The 20,834-nt window shown below is 40.4% G+C and overlaps 1 protein-coding gene across 1 annotated transcript in view; it reads left to right on the forward strand.

Moving 5' to 3' along the window:
• The first annotated feature begins 603 nt into the window (after window positions 1-603).
• LOC104949969 (solute carrier family 12 member 4-like) overlaps window positions 604-20,834 on the forward strand; it is a 24,505-nt gene continuing 4,274 nt past the window's right edge. The window contains 16 exon segments of the mRNA XM_010776412.1: window positions 604-885; window positions 12,789-12,886; window positions 12,974-13,105; window positions 13,467-13,613; window positions 14,038-14,092; window positions 14,547-14,677; window positions 14,813-15,054; window positions 15,382-15,596; window positions 15,909-16,073; window positions 16,407-16,505; window positions 16,610-16,667; window positions 17,214-17,388; window positions 17,676-17,796; window positions 18,142-18,313; window positions 18,469-18,573; window positions 19,910-20,078. Coding sequence (XP_010774714.1) covers window positions 759-885; window positions 12,789-12,886; window positions 12,974-13,105; window positions 13,467-13,613; window positions 14,038-14,092; window positions 14,547-14,677; window positions 14,813-15,054; window positions 15,382-15,596; window positions 15,909-16,073; window positions 16,407-16,505; window positions 16,610-16,667; window positions 17,214-17,388; window positions 17,676-17,796; window positions 18,142-18,313; window positions 18,469-18,573; window positions 19,910-20,078 — 2,211 coding nt within the window. The 5' untranslated portion in view covers window positions 604-758.

Genomic DNA, 20,834 nt, shown 5'->3' on the forward strand with positions numbered 1-20,834 from the left:
GCTACTATTCGTGGAAAGAGGAGGGCAAACTCTACCTCCTCTGTGAGTGATGTCACCGTAATTCACTGCAGATATTTTCCTCACAACTTCAACAGCTGGAAGTTGATGATACATTATATACAATATGTGTTTATTGACATACGATGAATGATTACACAACTATTGGGATAAAGCCATGTTTTGAATTCTGATTGACTTTGGGCTCAAAGGTTAAAATGACATGCAACTGTTGGAACAGGGGGTGGGATTATTTCTTTTATTTTTCCACTGTTAGTTTGATTATTTTCCAAACTGCCACGTTGCTGCCTGTGTGTTTTGGGAATGGCCCGCTTCCACAGAGGGCTGTCTGTCTGAACCTTGAACACACAAGGTTCCCTCTGTTAGCTGTCATTAGGACACACGCAGCAGAAAGGGGTCACCCTACCCTCTCACCCTCTCTCTTTCTATGACTCAGGGATGACAACTTCAAACTTTTCAATCAGAGTTGTGCCTCAAAGAGTTACTCCTTCCCTTTAGGGATGGGGAGGCGGGGCTAGTGTCTCTCCAAATGCATCCCTGAGACCTCCATACTCTCTCTGTTCACACCAAAAGCTCAGGAGGGGCTGTCCTGTGGGCGGGGTGTATGATAATAGCCTCTAGAGGAAGTGAGCGCAGTGTAGTGGAATGTAGTTGCCATTAGTGGGAGTTGAACTGAGGCTAACAGCTAGCCTGCTATGTTGAGCTGCTGATCTGGAGACGCAGAGGACAGTGATGAAAACATGCCTCACTTCACTGTGGTACCGGTGAAGGATCATGCTCAGGACAGATATGACAGCCTAGAGGGGATCAACTGGGTGGATTACAGGCACACTGGGCAGGATCATCAGGACACTGTCAGCTCTGATGGTGAGTACATCACTTTTACTCAGTTTTTACCTCTAAGCTTTGACACAACATGACTACTTTTGTTGTTAAAAGTTGATAAAAAATGCCCTGTAAGTAATACTTGATTTTGAGTTTTGCCCAAGCATGGGATAGCCCTGCTTTGTCCACTCTGAACAGCTGATTGTATGGTTACCATGGCAATTCTCCAGAGCCAGAAATCAGTTCTTCCTACATCAGTTTTTGACAGCTCACTTTGAGTAAAGTAAAAACACTACCTATGTCATGTTGGGAGTACTTTTTCCAACATGTAAACATCTTTTTAAATGAAATGCCAGGACATACAGTATGAGTAAGAAAGCCACAACAATGAAAGGGGTGAGAACCGTGGGGGGGGGGACACCACAGGGCTGGGACTGTTTGAGGAGGGCCCCCGGTATCGCCACAACAAGAAAAGGCCTCAAGTGCTTCTTTGCACAAAAGATGGAGCTCGCTTTGTGCCAGGGGAGGGTTTCCTTTCACTAAGATTGGCTGCTCAACAACGTAGGAGCAGATTTCTCCCTCCTCGCTTGTCCTTCTTTGCAGCTTGTCTCTCACTGTCACTCACTTGTTTCTTCAGTGTATAGAGAGAGGAGGGGGTGTAATCCCAGACAGAAGAGAAAGGGAGGACAGAGGGAAGACAAGGAAACAAGGAGTGAAGGCTTTGTAGCCGCTGGGTAGGATTAACAGAGAGCAGCACTGATTTGTGTGGGCTGGGAGTGAATCAACGACGGGAACAACGTTTTTTAATAAAAGACACACATGGGTGCGGCCGTCCAATGAAGCACCCACGCTTTGCTGAGTGCCCAGAAGGCCATGCTGGGATGAAACCCACACACTGACTGGTCACTCACTTATACTACCTTAACACGTCATGCTGACTGTGAGCTCCCTACAACAGAATAACACAGGAAGTGACCAGGATTCAAGGCTTACGACTCATACAAGTAGTTGTTACTGTGTGAATGAGTTTGAGAGACATTATGTGTACAGGGATGGGATCTGTGTCTGTGTGGGTAATAATGATTGCACGTGGAAGCGTTTGTAAGAAAACTAGCCATGCAGATGAGGAGATCTAAGTTACGTGAGCCACCCGGATCAGATACACTGGTGTTTGAAGCGTATCAAGAAGGAGTCGAATCACATGTTGAACTAGCTGTCTGTGTGTTTATTGCTGGAATGCATGGAAGTTACCCTTCAGAGGCAAATCTCAAACAGCAGGAACTCAAGATAGTAGCCTGGTGTTAAAAACTGTGATTTAAGTCTTAAAAAGTAGTGGAATGAATGTTGTGTAAGCAGGACTCTGTAGAAGGAAAAGCAGATGTCCTGAAATAACCCCCTGTTTTATGGTTGCGTTTCGCACTTACTTGTTGCTGCCTCCCTCGTCTTCCTGCTGTCATAATTCTCTTTAAACCAACCGAGGAGAGCTTCCTGAGAACAACATCAACAACTATTAAACGTAGTGGGTAGCTAAGAGGATGAGTATATGTTGGACAGTTTGAGCAACAGGAGGAGGAGAAGAACAGGGAAGTGAGACTGTGAGGAATGATGAGATGGAGCAAATGTTACACAGTTTGTTAGCATTAAGTTCAAAACACACAAATAAACAGAAACAGCTACTCAAGTCATTTATTTTTTATTTTTATAAGATTGTTATACCAGACCTTTTTGTCGGCACAATTTAAAAAAGAAATTGGTTTTAGTTTTGAGTGACAAGTGCAGAAACATTAGTAGAACTTGGTAAGACTTACTTTTAATTGTATTCTTGTAGCAAGTACACATGTTTAGTATTTTTCCAACTTGAGTTCAACATGCAGCATTATGAAATATTCAGGCAGTTAAAAGTTGGGTGGGATTGTTTTTGCTGTGGTATTACCATCTTAAAGAGCCTGCGTGTTCTGGATGATTTCACCATGGGAGTGGTGGGCTTGGGTTTGGGTCTCCAGTGTGACGTCTGCAGCTCGGAGGAAGTGACACAGTGCGAGTCTGTTTCTGCCTGAGAGCTGGGCTCTGTTCAGCAGGACAGGATCAACACTGTGCTCATTGTAGCTGTGGCCTCCTGAGCAGAGCAGCTAGGAAAGTTTGTTGCTGAGACTTCTGAGTTTTTTTAAAGGCTGCATATTGGATTGTTGTTTGTTTGGAACATGACCTTTCCCAAGCCGAAATTGCCTCCAGTCGTTTTACCAAGAGCTGGTTGATATCTTGTTAGCTTCATTTGCTCATCTTGTTAACGAATATAGTCTTTTAAAGTCTATAAAAGTTTCTGTTGTGATGAGTGCTTTTGCTTTTTCGCCTTGGAAAGAATTGAAAGAAATGTGGAAACAAATTTGTGGCAAATTAATGATTTAATAATCTCACAAACATAGTGTTTAAAAAGAGAGAAATTAAAAGTAGGTGAGCAAGAGACACACGTTTCTCTTCTTCAGCACTGCCTGTAAAACTGTACAGTTTCCAGTCTGAGATGATGTGAAATAAAATCCCATGAACTAAATATAGCTAACTTGTTAGAGAAAGTACTGTTAATATAACAAATTACATTGAAATACAATGTATATACCTACATTTAACTTGTATTCCCTCTATGATTATAACAGAGTCATTGTTTTGATAAGTTAATAAGCATTTTCTTTCCTTCATTGTTATTGTAAAAAGAAAGAATGTGCAGCTGTCAAAATACTGTACTGTAACCATGTTGTGCAAGTATGTCTCTGGCTTTTATTGGCCTCAAACAAAACAGGTGCTGAGAAACCTAATAAGTGGCTGAATTGAAGATTGTTGTTTGGATACCCCTTATCTAATGAAAGATATCCCTGTCCTCCTGTCTGGGGAACTACTCGGATAAACTTAAAAAGATAAACGCACTGTGTGGAGCTGATGACAAAGTTGGAACAAATTCAGATAACCACACAGTTTTTGACACAGCCCTTCACAACTATAAGTTTACGCCTTTGAAATACTTGTCAGAGATGTTAAAGAAGATTGTTCTTTAAATAACGGATTTGACACGCATCATTTCCTATGATACACTATCTCACCATCCAACCATCTGCCATCTCTGTTCCATCTGCTCATTCACATCAAAGTGACAACTGCAGAGCAGCAGACAATGTTTTCCAAAGAGTATCTCAAGTCATTCCTAAGGATCTCCTATCAAGCAAAGGCTTTCAGTGTTTTCCTCTACCCTATACAGAGGTCTTCTTCACTGTCTCACTTTAACACCAAACAGATCAGGGCAAAAATAGATACAGTATGAAAGCATAGAGTGTCTGAAGGATTCACACTGTGGCTTTCTGTGGTGCAAGTGATGGACATTATCAGGATCCAGTACATGAGAAATGTTCAGACAATTCGGTTGAACAGATAAGATAAGGAAAATGTTTTTTTCGTGATTGCAGGCAAATTCTAGCTATTCAAATTAAGCAGGCTTGTGTCTATTTCCAAACAGGTTTGTTAGCAGATCTGACAAGGGCAACATTAAAGAAGAAGTTACTTCAAGAAAAGCAGCAACTATCATGATTTTAGTTTTTGTGTTAATAGTTTCTTGTTTTATTTTGAAATGTTTTCCCTCTTTGTGTTTTTTATTGTTTTACTTCCTGTCTTTTAAGTAAACCCCTGGGTGTTTCTCAATGTCTAGGACGCTTCCTTGGTAGGACAAGTCCCTCCGAGTCAGGGGGTGTTTCTCAATGTCGAGGACGCTTCCTTGGTAGGACAAGTCCCTCCGAGTCAGGGGGTGTTTCTCAATGTCGAGGACGCTTCCTTGGTAGGACAAGTCCCTCCGAGTTAGGCGGTGTTTCTCAATGTCAAGTCCCTCCGAGTCAGTTCCTTCAGAAGCGATGCAAGAATCATTCCCGGAAAACGAAGAATGGTGGAACAGGGTGTTTCTCAATGTCGAGGACGCTTCCTTGGTAGCACATGTCTTCCGAGTCACTTGCTTCTGAAGCGAGGCAAGAATCCTTCCTAGCCTCGGAAAATGAAGAATTGTGGAACAGACTAACAGGTGTGCGTCATATGCGATTTACCGCCTTAAATGGAGGGCGATTTCCGCCATCGAGGAAATTGGTCCGTGCGCAAGACGCGGAGGATACACATGTGCAGCCTCGACATTTCTCGCAACGAAGGACGCCGGCCTCGGTAGAATTCCAAGCATCCTTGACATTGGAAAAGTCCTTCGGCGGGACTCGATGACGTAGCATCCTTGAAATAGTGGCTCTGGAGCATCCTTCCTCGACATTGAGAAACACCCACTGATTGTCTGATTTTGTTCACCTCCAGCTGTATCTTGTCTTTCTGATTAGTCTTGTGAGTATAGTCTTGTCATCCCTTGTCAGTTTGTCGTTGTTCCCATAATTGTCCCTGTTGGATTTTTCCAGATCCTACCGGTTGGTAAATGTTTAGTTTTTATCAGCTTCTCTTTGTTATCAGCTTTTTTTTCCAATTTAAACTCACTTTTTGTTGAGAATACTTGATTTCTTATTTTATACTGCTCTTGGGTCGACCTTCCTGCCTAAGCACGACAGCAACAGGAGCTTCTTCATTGCATTCCTAAGAGCCGGCATCTAAATTGTATATTACTTTGTCCTTCTTGAGTTTTATTTTTAGACATAAAAGTAGGAGTAAATGAGATATGACTATGAGAACAGTCTTGGCTGGACGTCCTATAGTAATACATAGTAACTTTGTTTTCATTAGCTACAATGGGACTCAAACCCCAGTCTTAAAAATTGTGTCTGATTTATTTTGAACAAGGATAACACATATATTTACTTAACACCCAAGATATTTCTGAAGGCAGTTTTTTCGTTCACTTTCTATCATTTGTTTACGAGCTAAGTGCTGTCAGTCATCAAATTCACTAATACTTCCAACCTCCTCTTTGGACGTCACAGTCTACAGCTTAATGAAGTACTGAATGTACTGAGGGATTAGGATCTTGTTGTTTACCTCCATGGCAGTGTGCTGTTTATGATATTACCAGGACATCATGTGTAGATAAACAAGGCAGTCGTTGTTCATTAATGCCTCACAGTTTATCATTATAGAAAGTAAATTCTGAGTCTGCTGGAAATATACTGCTGAAAAGTTGTTAAGTGCATGTACATACCACACTTTGGGTGTGTTTGGTGGTTAGTTCTGCACCCATTTGCTTGCCTATTTAGTTAATTTGTGTCTTTTCAAAGGTCTATTGTACGATGCACCTCTTCTCGCCCACCTTTACCCCCCGAGGTACTCAGGCTGAGCTGCCGTCCTGTTCTCATCATTAGTACACATCAGAGATAATATGTTTTGCTGTACGGCTCAGCAGGTTAGCATTCCAGTGTTCAGATGCTGCTCTGCATGAAACACAGTCATTACAGCTAACATCGGCCCATCGCTACAGCAGACATTATTCTGTGTAGTGCCACGGGCTGAGGAGGAGAACAAGTACAATGTTAAATAAAACATGCACAAATGTTCCAACAGGGACATGATTCATAGTTTGCAATATTCATTTGGAATAGATATACCTGCTGAGCATGTGTATTTGTAAAACCTCCAGATTAGTATTTGCACACGTTTTTTTGTCAATCAGTGCATTGTAAGGAGTTTAGGATGAACACAGTATAGAAGGTGCGCATCCCCCTGAATCATTATCAAATTACTACTTTGTTTACGATTAGAGATGTCCCAATCCGATCACGTGATCGGGGATCGGAGCCGATCACGGGATTTTCAAAAGATCGGAATCGGGAGGAAAAAAATCGGGGATCGGGAAAGATATATATATTTTTTAAATACTTTTTTTAAATTTTGTATTCAATGTTACAAAACAAAAATGACCATGTTCAAGTCTTAAAGTGATCCTGAGGCCTTAGTTTTGGTTTCAAATGACACAACATCATGTATGTGTTGCTTCTTTGGGGCTTGTTTTCATAGACCTGGTTGCTTATTTCTCTCAAATCTGGCAACAGAGTGGGCAGGGCGCAGTGTCTAATTGTAGCAGTAAGCTAACGAGTACTGATAAGCTTTATTTTGTTTTGATCCAATGCTGCACAACTGAACTGATCCAATGCTGCTGTGAAAGAAAGAAGCTATATCCATGTTGGATAGAATATCCAATTTAAATAAAAAAATAACCTTAAGGGACAACTTGAATGCTTTTTTTCTCTTAATGCATTGCATAAAGATCGGATCGGGAAAAATCGGTATCGGCAAATTGTCAAAATCAAATGATCGGGATCGGATCGGGAGCAAAAAAAGGTGATCGGGACATCCCTATTTACGATGGTTGAGAACATTTTCATGAACATATCTGCATATATTCTAATAAACAGTACATTATGTATTTGACTTGACCTCTGCTATCATCAATGTAGGAGGATAGCTGTACTCAATTAAATGTTACTATTCGCAATTATGAGAAATACCACATCTAATGTTGTTGTATCCTGCGTCCACAGTGGTGCCCCTATAACATAATATTAGCAGTGTTATTTCTGTAGTGTATACAAATGAAAACACATAATGAATCAAAGGCGCCATGTTTTTGTGAGCTTTTGGACACCTCCTGTTCATGGACTGGCCCCCCCTCCCTTAGGGGAATTCATCCACAAAAAACACACCGGACGAAATAAAAAGGTCAACTCAAAGAATGGTTGAGAAACAAACAGACGTGCAATCACCGCTAAATGCACTTTAACACAGGGGTATCTCCTCTTGAACTTGAGGCATCTCTTGTATCTCACTTTATATGTCGTTGCTGCTATAGTGTACTGCCATGTGGTAAATACTTGTGTGTGCTGCTCTTACTCTTTTTCATATCATGTATTTATTTGTTGCTATGTTTGCAAATGTCATGTTCTTATATGTTGTATGTCAGGGACTACGGATGGAAATTAGCTCAAAGCTATAATCCTGCATATTTACACTTGAAGCATTATTGCTCTAAAGTGTTAATTAATGTGCATTGCCCCTATTCAACTAAACGATTAAATGAAAAAATGAGATGAAATCAGTTGATGTTATCATTCACATCCTGTTGGTAGAGCTCGATGAGTTTCTACATAGCAACACTCCATATATGACATATCAAAGTTGTATTAGTTTAGTTAGGATTGCTGGTTGGTTACAGCTGGTTGTAAAAAGCCAAAAGGGTAGACATTTTTAAAAGGTCAGAGTGGCTCTGTGTTTGGAGGATCATTTTACAGGCCCACACACATAAACAATGAGCTGAATACACTGCACAATAGAGCATACATTTCCTTTCATTAGTTGACCCGCTGCCAAGCAACAGTTGTATTATGTTTGCCCAACCCAGTGGCATAGTCACATGCTATGAAGGCATGCAGCTTATTAAAGCCGAGGGACCAAAGGACATGCACACAGTCTCTTTTTACAGCCTGTCTCTCTTTCACAAACACATGCACGCATTTCTCTCTGCACATACAGTAATCAACGGAGCAGTCTTGCCAACTATCTGCACAAAGTAGAGTTATACGTCCTACTACATTACTGCTCTGCCTCTTAGTGTTAAGTCTTGAGTGTTTATTGAAGAGGAAGTTTAGCAAAGAGGCTTTTTTTTAAAAGCAGAATAAGCTCATGGACAAGGTGGGATATTGTTTTCCATGACCAATCAGCTTTAAAAAAAAGTTGAGAGACATTACTGTGAAGTTTCTTTCTGCCTTGGGGTCAGGTTAGGCTTTGAAGGCTACTTGATAATATCCCACCAGGACAATGCAAAATCAAATCGCTAATTTGTGAAACACTCTTCTAAAGGATTGAAGGAGACACTTTCTGACAGTTGTTCAATCAGGAGAGACGGTTTTGACTTAAGAATACATATTTATTGTCAGGAATACACGAATGGATGTAATGGTGATTTTGGCGATTAGGCCCCGTTGTGCAGGAGTATCGTTCGGGAGCGGAGAACCGATCCGATGAAACCCCCCGGGGTCTAGACACTGGTGGTGGTGAATGGATAGTTGGGTTCGGTCTGAAGGGGAGTGGCTTGACCCTGTATTCAGAGGGACAGGAGGTGAAAAGGGGTGGAGGAGGGTTGCGTCGAGTCACCTGAAATGACAGCTGTCAGAGGGGAGAGCAGATTTAAAAGGCTTAGCGGAGCGCTATGATAGGCTTGTGAGAATAGAGCGAAGTGATTGGTTAAGCTGGGGAGTGACGCCCCCGATCACTTATTGAGAGGAGAGAGAGTAGTAACATAGCATAATAAATGAATGAGTAAAGAAGGTCTTCCTGGCTCCTGGAGCTTCATTTGTTAGACCTATAACAAATCATAAACAATATTGGTTTTGTCTTTGTAGACTTGCCCTGACATGTTGTTTTTTGTTTTCAATGTCATGTACTTTGCACTCTGAAAATACTTTGACAACGAAGAATCTTCCCAGAAAAGTGATCTGGTTTTAAACAGACAACAAATAAAACCTAGACACATAGGCAGCCTGTCAAAACATTTGCTTTTAGCATTAACTATGTTGGCTTTAATATAGGTAGGCCTATAGCTATAATTGAGAGCATGGTAAATCGAATCAAAGGAGGCCTACACTTAAGAGCTGCTTCCAGTCTTATGGCAATAATAAACACTCAAAGTGCTTATAGTGTATGCTTTTTAAAATATTTGCAGTATTACCATTTAACTTAAAATATTTGGGAACTAAACAGTAGCAGATCCTTAAAGGTTGGTTAGGTAATTTTGGAGAAACCAGCTCGAGTGCGCTAGAATGTGAAAATACACAGCCAGAAAAAATCTGCCTCTTCCTTACAGAGCCCCTCCTCCAACTCACACGAACGCGCACATGACCAATGAGGGCACGAGATAAGTTTGTGCACAGATGGAAGGCTGACAGGCAGGTAGGCCATCCAGTTACTTTAGACGGGCCGGCTCAGATGATTGGTCGTGCTTTTTACAGCGCCACGGCTTCCACAGATGACATGTTTTTATGGATTTTTTGTCAAAGCACTTCAGATATTCATTGCTATCGGGATGTAAAGAGCATTCCATGGAATATAACAAAAAGTGTATATCGAGCCGGTTTCTCAAACTTACCTACCCCACCTTTAAGTAAATATTCTTGACTGCATGTATGTAGCATCTACACGGTGTTGTTATAAAAGCAGTGTTTATTTTATTATGTCGGAGTAAATAGAACTCCGCTTAGAATCCCCCCCAAAAAAAGATCTAAACAGAGTTAGAGAAACTAAAAAAGAAAAGTAGAAGTCGTGACCCTCCCTGATTTACTGCTCTGCCTTGGTTCACCCTTGTGTGAATGTGTCAGTCCTCCAGCACAGACATCTTTGATCTTCTGGCAGCCAGGGGGGAGGGGGGGGCACAGGTGACATGTCAGTGCACGTTGCTGTAAAGCCTCTGTTCTGTTTCGGGGCACACAGCATGGCTCTTATGTGCCTTCATAACAGGCAACTTTAATCTTTAATCTTTTTAATTAGACATTTAAGGTGAGGTTATTAACAACAGACCCCCGCTGTCTCCTGTTTTGCAGGTTCTGAAATAGACTGAGCCGGAAGCTGAACTATTTTGGGTTTAATATCAGGATCTAGTAATGATTGAGTAAAATGTCCTGTGGAAACCTTTTAAAACATATATTCTTTGGCTAATTGTAGGGCAAAGAAAACATCCTCAATCTCCTTCACACAGTAGTTCCCCCTCATTGCTGCTTCAAACACTTTGTTGTGTTTTTATCCCGTGCCACTGACAGCAAGATGACACTAGGGGACAGTGTTGGCAATGTTTGATCTCATCTTGTCTCCACCGTAACTCTGATCCTGCTGTGTGGTTGTTAGGGTTTAAAGAGAGTAGTCAGACCATTGGGAGTTTAGCCTTCATGCTCCAGATGATTAACTCATTTCCTTCTGGTATTTGCATCCTTTAGACATCTTGTACACAAACCTTTCTTTCATAGAGAACTGGAACATCAGGTTATTTGTTTCAAAATGACACTGCAACTAATGATTGTTTTCAATATTGATTAATCTGCAGATAATGTCCAATTTGTATCTGTTTGTTTAGCCTAAAATATTGAAAAATGTCCACATCAATTCCTAAAGCCTAAGGTCAAATATCTTTAAATATCTCCTTTTGTCAGTACATCACCCAAATATACTGAATATGATATTAAACTTAGAAAATGTCCTTTAAAATACAGGCTTAAAATATTATTTTCTGTCTATAAAAAACAAATTACTTCAACAACAATACAATGATTATCAAACTAGTTCGCAATTACCTTCTGTCAATGAGCTAATTGATAAGACACATACTTGTTGCAGCTATTCATACAAGGCTTTGTTTTTGCTTTGTGATATTTTCTTGGAATAATGGCATGGGGAAAAAACGTTTGAAGGATGATATATCCAATATATCCAAACTGAACATGAATACATGTAATAGGATTAATTGATTGATTAATTAATTAATAATTAATAATACCTACTACAGATGCTGTAATACTGCACTTTTTGGAGATACCTTCAACCCAACCCAAGGCTCTTGTATCCCTATGAGCCGACCTGTGCTCTGCATGTGTTTGTTAGTCAGGAAGTTACTACAGTACCCTACCTGCCCCCCTCACCATGCACCATGTGTTAGATCAGGCCCCCGATGGAATATCACCCTGGGTGACCGAGTGTCCCGGATAGTAATCGACAATTCCCCAGGCTCGAGCTCAGAGTCCTGCTGCAGTTTGCACACCGCTCATAACTATGCTCACCCACCGAGACAGCAGCAGTGGGACACAGAACACAGGTGAGTGCAGAGCAGCATTCAACCTCAACCACTTACAGCAAAGCTTAGACATCTTCATCACTGTTGAGATTATTGTCAATGTCATGCTCACTTGGTAAATTGGCAGACTTTTTGCTGGAGGATTAATATGGGTTTTAAAGATGCCTCTGTCAAAGTTTACATGCTCTAATAATCACAGCGTAGGTTATTTCTCGGTAATGAGGTGCGTGCCTGTGTGTGTGATAACATCTGCACTCACACTCTGCGTGCAATAATCGCCGCAGGCAGTGTGTTCTCCTCGGCTTGATTCTTTCTTCAAAAGCAGAAGTTAATGAGTAAAATCTAATTATATGGCTGTTTATCTGCGGACACTGCTTAGTGGATCTGTGCTGCTGGCCTTTCTCTGCAGCTCCTCAGCATGGGTTGTGTTTTCTACATGAAGATTATGAAGATGTTGAAGTGATACTAATGTATATTTACAAGCATTGCAATGAAGACACTGTATTTGGTATAGAAACATACATTGCATTTTTCTACTTACGTTTTATTAATTGCTGCACAGGAGATAATGCTGGGCTTAATTAATATCTCGATAATGCCACATCAAATCCTTTTTTTAACTTTTCTTTTATTAACAGTACTTTAGAAGGTTCGTGATCCAAATTGGAAGACATTGATTAAAACCACAACTGTTTTATTCTACAGTATGTGCACCAATAATATTCATCTCTGTTGACCCATTGTATATTTGGACTAAATAAAACTTCAAGCCACCTGGGACAATATTTCACGTTGCACAACATGTGAAAGAATCAAAGTGACTGTGGATTTTACTTGTGACGCTTTAAGCCCAGTGATCGTAACTCCATAGTTTTACATGAATGACATTCATATTTTATGTAAACACAAAGTCTTGTTGTTACAGTAAATACTAATCTTCCCAGTTTAACGCAGATATTTTAGCAGATTTCTATGAACTTTATTTAAAATCATATCTCATTGTGTCATATCAGTGGATCAAAAATGATTTGCTGTTGCAGTTACAGTGCATGATTAACAGGATGCCTCCAATACATCTCAAAGAACAAGTATTTGCAGAGAAATATTGTTTGGTTGATATTCCGCTGTATATTATAGGTTGTTTCCCTTTCTCTAACAGGACATGGGAATCATAAAGAAGACAGACCATTTCTCAACAGTGCTGATGCTACAAGCAAGAATAATGACTTCTATGACAGGAACCTGGCTTTGTTTGAGGTCTGTTACTTTCCCCCATATTTATTTAAGATGTTCCACTTGCACCAAACTCATTAATACAACTTCTCCCTTCTTTTCCTCCTCCAGGAAGAGCTGGACATCCGGCCGAAGGTCTCGTCTCTGCTCAGCCGCCTGGTCAGCTACACCAACATCACCCAGGGGGCGAAGGAGCACGAGGACGAGGAGAGCGCAGGGGCCTCGCGCAGGAAGACCCCCAAGGTCAGGACACAGCCGAGGAACACTAGGCCCCGCTGTTTTTCTATCACTCAGTCTATGGAGGTTTAGAAACATTATCCTCCACCTCTCGCTCTCTCCCTGCCTCGCTATCCAAGTTTTAGATTTGTATTAAGAGTTGTTGATTGATTGCTTATGCCTTTGCACGCTCTGCACTCACACGGTGGCTGTGGGAGACCTGAATGCATGCAAAGAGCTCATGATAACATGATTGAATGACCTTTAAAAAAGTACATCAATCAATACAAGTGATCAATACACTTGTTTCCTGAAATGTCATGGTCAATATTCTCCCCTCTCCCTCTCCATCTCTATCTCTTTACCCCTCCCTCTTTCTCTCTGTCAGACTCCCAACATGGGCACTCTGATGGGAGTCTACCTGCCGTGTCTCCAGAACATCTTCGGTGTCATCCTCTTCCTCCGACTGACGTGGATTGTAGGGATGGCTGGCATCATGCAGTCACTCCTGATCGTGCTCATGTGCTGCTCTTGTGTTAGTGTTCACACACACACACACACACACACACACACACACACACACACACACACACACACACACACAACTGTACAGACCAACACACACACACGCTGGGTTGATTCCCCCAACAAGGTGGGCTAGCCTTTGCTAAACCACTCAATAGGATCCCCATGGTTAAAGAGGAAGCAGCAATGATTTAAGCCAAATCATTCCCCCTTCACCTGTATGTTTTCTTTAGTCAGTGCTTCCATTACCTTTCATACTCAACAAATAGCTTACTGTGGTCTTATTAACCTTAGGCTTCATATGCTAAATCTTTAGAGACATGTTTTCTTGGAGGGAAGCTGTGCTTAATGTCAATTTTAATATTGGATATTTACTGAATACCTACAAGTTGCCAAGCCTTTTCCATATTACTTATATTTTCTTTCCTCTGTAGACAATGCTCACGGCCATATCAATGAGTGCCATTGCTACGAATGGTGTTGTTCCAGGTAATTCAAAATCTCTCTTTGGTACATAGCACTCAGAAATGTTTTGGCTAATTTGAAACCAATGCAGTAGCAGGGGTTTGAGTTGTTAAAAGCTAATGTATTTACAGGACTCTTGCTTCTTTGAGTTTGAAAGCTAAATGTAATTTAACGTCATGTAAAAAGAGAGCTCCCTTAGCATAAATGTATCCAGCAAAATGCCGACGTCCGCACTATAAATGCCATGTTTTAGACAAGTTAGTAGACATGAACTGCTTTGTAAGACATTTCTATCTGGACCTGTATGCTTACTGTATCTCCATACTGCTCGGCATAGATGTAGAAGTTACATTTGAAATTACGTTTGTATCCACTTGGGGGCAGCAGAGATTTTCCGTTGAATCCACTGCATGTAATCTAGTACAGAATTTGTATTTCCAGTAACTCTCTGTGTGTAACACTTTGTTTTGTTGTATAGCTGGAGGGGCATACTTCATGATCTCACGCTCCCTCGGCCCTGAGTTTGGAGGAGCTGTGGGTCTGTGCTTCTACTTGGGCACCACCTTTGCCTCTGCCATGTATATTTTGGGGGCAGTCGAAATCTTCTTGGTTAGTTTGCTTAAATATTAATGTGTGGTTACATTACTCACATTGGTAGACTTCAAAATGATATCCAAACATTATTTTATATGTGTTTTTATTTTATACATGCAGTAACCAGACTGTAATTTATTTTCTCCTCAGAAATATCTGGTCCCCCAGGCGGCCATATTTCACGCCACAGACTCCCTTGGGGGTGACAGTGCCATGCTGAACAACATGCGAGTGTACGGCTCGATCTGCCTCAGTCTGATGGCTGTGGTGGTTTTTGTTGGAGTCAAATATGTCAACAAGCTGGCCTCTCTTTTCCTGGCCTGCGTCATTATCTCAATTGTCTCCATCTATGCTGGGGCATTAAAATCCATGACTCATCCCCCAGAGTTTACGTAAGTCTGCAAGGAAGGGTTTGCTAATATAAACATGTGCCTTAACAGAAAGTGTTGTGAATTACGGGGACCTTAATATGGATGAAGTGTTTTCTATGGAAATTAGTTATATAATTGTTTTAATTTTTATAGAAAATATTATTCAGTTATTAATATTATTTTTTAATACAATTGTCCTTATTATTATTATGGCGTTAATCTCTCACCAATTAAATGTTTCAGTCCAACAGTTTGACTATAACTTAAATACTAAAGTTTGATAACCTTTTGGAGAAATGCTCCACGACCATCGTAATCCCTGTATTTGTGTCCCTGTCCTGGCTGTAGGATCTGCATGCTGGGAAACAGGACTTTGGTGAGAGATCGCTTCGATGTGTGTTCTAAAACGGTGACAAAGGACAACATGACGGTGCCCAGCCAGCTGTGGGAGAGGTTCTGTCTGCCGGGGAACATGAGCAGCGCGCAGTGTGATGACTACTTCCTCCAGAACAATGTGACGGAGATACAGGGCATTCCTGGACTGGGCAGTGGGATTATTAAAGGTACATTTTAGGGATTAAGGTATTAAGGTAACAACTCTCAACGTTGCAAGTATGTAAATCATTATTATAGCCATCCAGATTAAGAAGTAAAATACAGTGTTGGGATGTATTCAAGATGAAGATGCATTCATAACTTTATTGCATAAATGTTAAATGTAAATTTTAAGGATATATAATCATTCAGTGGCAAATTCAAGCTGTTTTTGATGTTGTTATAGTTTGCCTACATCATGAATAACATATGCGTTATAAAATGATACTGTTTTCTAATGTAAGTGTGTCACCAATGTTTTAAATGTCTTCTGTTTTTAGAAAACATGTGGGGCGACTACCAAAGGAAGGGGGAGATCTTGGAGAAAGTGGGGCTCGAGTCAGTGGAGGTCCATGGTGCCCCGGACAACTTTGGCATGTACGTGTCAGCAGACATCGCTACATCGTTCACGCTCCTGGTGGGGATCTTCTTCCCGTCTGCCACAGGTATTACAACTATACAGAAAACCTTCACAAAGGTCTGCCATGACACAAACCTCAGTCTACATACAGGATGAAACTGTAAATTGACTCTTTTCCAAATGTGTTCAACAAATCATTTTGAACTAAAGTGCCAGTTACCTGCTTGAACTTAAATCTATAATGTTTGAATTTGGATGCAACATTAAGCCATTAAATGCTATGTTATTACATTTGTTAACATAAGTAACTAGCACACAGTGAAACAAACAAGCTTAACCACTGATCCAGCCAGCAGGGGGCACAGTTAAACAGCTCTTACATTTCCTCTGTTTTCACTAACTCTATTTTGCCTTACAGGTATCATGGCAGGGTCCAACCGATCTGGAGATCTCCGGGACGCTCAAAAGTCCATCCCTGTGGGAACCATATTAGCCATTACTACTACTTCTCTTGTTTGTATCCTTTTTTTGACGATCACCCACAATGAATCAACAACTGTGTTCTTTCAGAAAAGATGCTAAAGTAGATTTATATGTGTGTCTCCTTGACCTCTTGTTCAGATATCAGTTCTGTGGTTCTGTTTGGTTCTTGTATAGAAGGAGTGGTCCTCAGGGACAAGTAAGTTGTTTGTTTACTGCACTATTGGGACATGCTATAAGTGTAACCATATATGGCACGTATGTTCCCCAGACTTCCTCCCGAGTTTTGGGAAATGTAACAGCTATCAAAACAGCTCAGACTCAGGGACAGTTTTATCCCACAGGCTTTAAGACTATTAAATCCCTGAGCTCTGAATTGAATTATCGTATTTAGTATTTTTACAATCCACATCCATTCATATATTATAGCAATAAACAGTATTTTATTAGACCTATCAGTACTTAGTTTGACAATCTGTTTTATTCTATTCAATTTGTCATGTACATAGTTTACTCATTCCTGCATTTCACGTGCCATATTGTGTAATTTGTACTGATTTATGTCTCTTATCTTTTTTATGTCTTAAGTATTTTGTATGTTGAAATGTTAGGGGGAGTCTGGGTCATAGGATTTTACTGCCAAAAACTACACTGTAGCGTTTGTGTGTATGACAGCAGAGCTTGACTCTTCAATAAGTCATGTCAGTCTTATTCTTGGTGATATTCAGTCAGTCTGTTCTTGCAGGTTTGGGGACGCTGTTCACAAAACCTTGGTGGTGGGTACGCTCTCCTGGCCGTCTCCATGGGTTATTGTGATTGGCTCCTTCTTCTCCACGGTGGGCGCGGGCCTTCAGTCTCTCACCGGGGCGCCACGACTCCTGCAGGCTATCGCCAAGGACAACATCATTCCCTTCCTCCGGGTGAGACGTTGTTGTTGTTGTTGATACTTTGTGCAACCCCGTCACGTCCTCTGGAAAGATAGCTAATGTTGCAGCAAAACCATAATAACTCCCTTGGTCACATCTGTTTTGTATTATTTACTGAACATACCATGATTTGGATATTCACGATAACATGTAAATTACTTACAGTGTGTCGGAAATGTGACTTGAAATTTGAATGGGATGCTTATTTGACTCTGACGCAGTATCAAACATGAAGGGATTTGCATCGCTGTGTTTGAACGTTTGGAATTTCTTGTTTTCAGGTGTTTGGTCACGGAAAGGCCAATGGAGAGCCGACATGGGCCTTACTGCTGACGGGCCTCATCGCTGAACTGGGCATCCTTATTGCCTCACTGGACATGGTGGCTCCTATCCTTTCCATGTAAGCTCACAATGGCAAAAATAGGACATTTTTATACTTATTTTTTGGTGATCACATTTTTATTGAGATTAATAGACAACCAAAAGCACAACATTTGTTCTTTAAAATATTTTTTTAATTAACATACGAAAAAGAAAAATTTGACAACAGCAATTACTTACAAAATATACAAAATGCAGAATACAGAATACGTAAGCTAAAAATAATAACAATAATACAGACAAACAGAAATAAAATAAAAACGAAATCAACCCTCCCTCCCATACATATAAACACACACACACACACACACACACACACACACACACACACACACACACACACACACACACACACACACACACAGGTTTTCTTAGTGTGCAAAAACATCGCCTCAGGCTCTATGTGTCACATCCACAGGGCTCTGTCCTTCCTTGGCATGAGTATGTGTTTGGCTCTGATGTTCATCTCCTCCTGGTACTACGCTATTGTGGCCATGGTCATTGCTGGGATGATCTACAAATACATAGAGTTTCAAGGGTATGTATGTATGATGACTTATTAGCATTTACACTTTTGTTTTGCTGCCCCATTAGAGTACATTCTTGCATGATGGTTGTGTTTCTGTGTATCTGTAGTTGATTAACTTTTGTTCCAATCCTCATGTCTGTTTCTTGTCTCTCTTCCAACAACAGAGCAGAGAAGGAGTGGGGGGACGGTATAAGAGGACTGTCCCTCAGCGCAGCACGATACGCCCTGTTGAGACTGGAGGTTGGACCCCCGCACACCAAGAACTGGAGGTACAGCTAAACCTGCAAGAGGCACTCTCAATATGTACAGAAAACCCCATTGGACTGCATTTCTGAGAAGCCATATTGCAAGTTTTCACGTCTGTGTTCGGTTATGAATAGAGCTTATACACTATACATTTAACAGAATCATGCCACACTCTCTCCCTCTGACCACTGGCAAATAGTTCCCATTGTAATGACTGATCCCAGCTTGTGTGCAGACCATTTATTTTTTTAAATTCTGGATTAGAGAGAAGCTGTGAGTTTTATCAAAATCCTGTCTATTGCATTTGAGAAACGTGTTGCATCCAAAGGGACAAAGCTCATAAAAAGTAGGCCTTCCACATCGGATAACAATGGCTCTACAGAATGATGATAATGCCACACAAAATAAACAACATTTGAGATGTTTACCATCAGCTGTTGTCCATACTGACACGTGCGTGCCGTCTGTCAGTTAGGAATTGACGGTCGTTTTAGGGAAGTTGACGTCTGAGGGAAGATTCCAAGCTCATTGTGACCATGCTAAATGGGAATTGTGTGCTGTATTACATAACCACTGTGATGCTGCACTTCCTCTTTTTGTATGGAACAACTGTAGTGAGGAAATAAGAACATGTGGACACTAAGGCATGTAGCTAGAGTGCTTTGGGTCCAATAGCTTTACATTGTAACATTAAGTTTAACAATTATGTTCTTCCTACTCTTTGCAGACACAGTAATGTTATTTATTTTAAGTTTTCTTTATACATTTGCTGGACATTTTATGTTTTGTTTTTCTCGCTCTCACAATTTCATTTTTTTTCCAGACACGTCCTCAATAAAATCTTATCTAATCTCAATCTTATCCAAACAGAGCAGCCCAGTAAATAGTTTCTGGGTGATTCAGTGGTTTACAAAAATCCAGGTATCTAAAATTTGGCAGAACTCGAGAATTATTTTAGTTGTTAAATAGAAATATACACATTTGCATTTCTTTCTGATGTCATTAGGACCTCATTCAAAGGGAAATGGTGTCTTCTAACTGCCATAGAATGAACAGTTATGTGTTAGCTGGATGTATAAACACATTTTCAAATATATTCACCTTTATCCCACTTTATCGTATACACTGTGTGTTTTGAAAAGCAAATCACAGAAAAGCTGCTTGACAATACAACTTGAAAGTGTCCAATTTGATCAAAATCAAAACTATTTTTGTATTAATGAACACAACGGCAACCTAGGTAAATAATGTGAATTTGTCTCAATAACACAATCTTTTAACAAGGATGCACAAACACATCTGATTTGACACATTTGATCCAGGCCTTTGACTCATATTGATTTTCTCTGACTCTTTCAGACCTCAGCTGCTGGTGCTGCTGAAGCTGGATGAAGACCTCCATGTGAAATACCCTCGTCTGCTCACCTTTGCCTCGCAGCTGAAGGCGGGAAAGGGTCTGACCATTGTGGGCTCGGTGATCCAGGGCAACTTCCTGGAAAGCTATGGGGAAATGCAGGCAGCTGAGCAGGTAAATACTAGAAGGGGTGTGTGCTGCACGTGCTCCACAGTTCTCTATTGTACTGTGTTGCAGCTAATCGTTACAAATGACCACCTTTTGTAAATTGAAAAGCACAATGGAGCGAAAACATGCTTCAATGGGAATTTTCAATTTTTCTGACTTTTCTAGCATTAGTCACTTTAATCTAAGGACACGGCTGGAAACAGCTTGTTGTTGTAACTACAATATGGTGCCAATGATGCATTACTGTTCAAATAAGGGACATTTTTCATAATGTAATGTGTCTTGTAAAGCCGTATACAAGTGAAGCAAATTAATAAGCATTTGCTTCCTCCTACTCCCTTTCGGACACATATGACTTTTTATTATTATTATTAATATGAAGACTTTTTTTTGTTGAATATATAAATATTATCATGAATGTGGATAAATACTGTATTTTAACATTACGGTATTCTGTTTTTCACATTTGTTATTTTTTATTTTTTTTTAATCTGTTCGAAATAAAGATTGAAAAAAGCAAAGTTTGCTTCTGTTAATGGGACAACCACTGTGGAAATAAATCACTCATTCATTTACTTATAGCCAATATAGTTTGTGCTATACAGGGAATACTCAGGTATTTTTTAATATTTGAACTTATGTGCAATGCAGGGACGTGCACAGACATTTTTTGGGGGGGGGTGCTCAAGTGAGAAAAAGGGCACTTCCCATAATTATTTATAAAAAAAAATGTAAAACAAAAAGTTAAATATAGTTGCACAT

The sequence above is a fragment of the Notothenia coriiceps genome, unplaced genomic scaffold (genome assembly GCF_000735185.1).
Source record: "Notothenia coriiceps isolate Sejong01 unplaced genomic scaffold, NC01 NC01_scaffold00016970, whole genome shotgun sequence".
Lineage (NCBI taxonomy): Eukaryota > Metazoa > Chordata > Actinopteri > Perciformes > Nototheniidae > Notothenia > Notothenia coriiceps.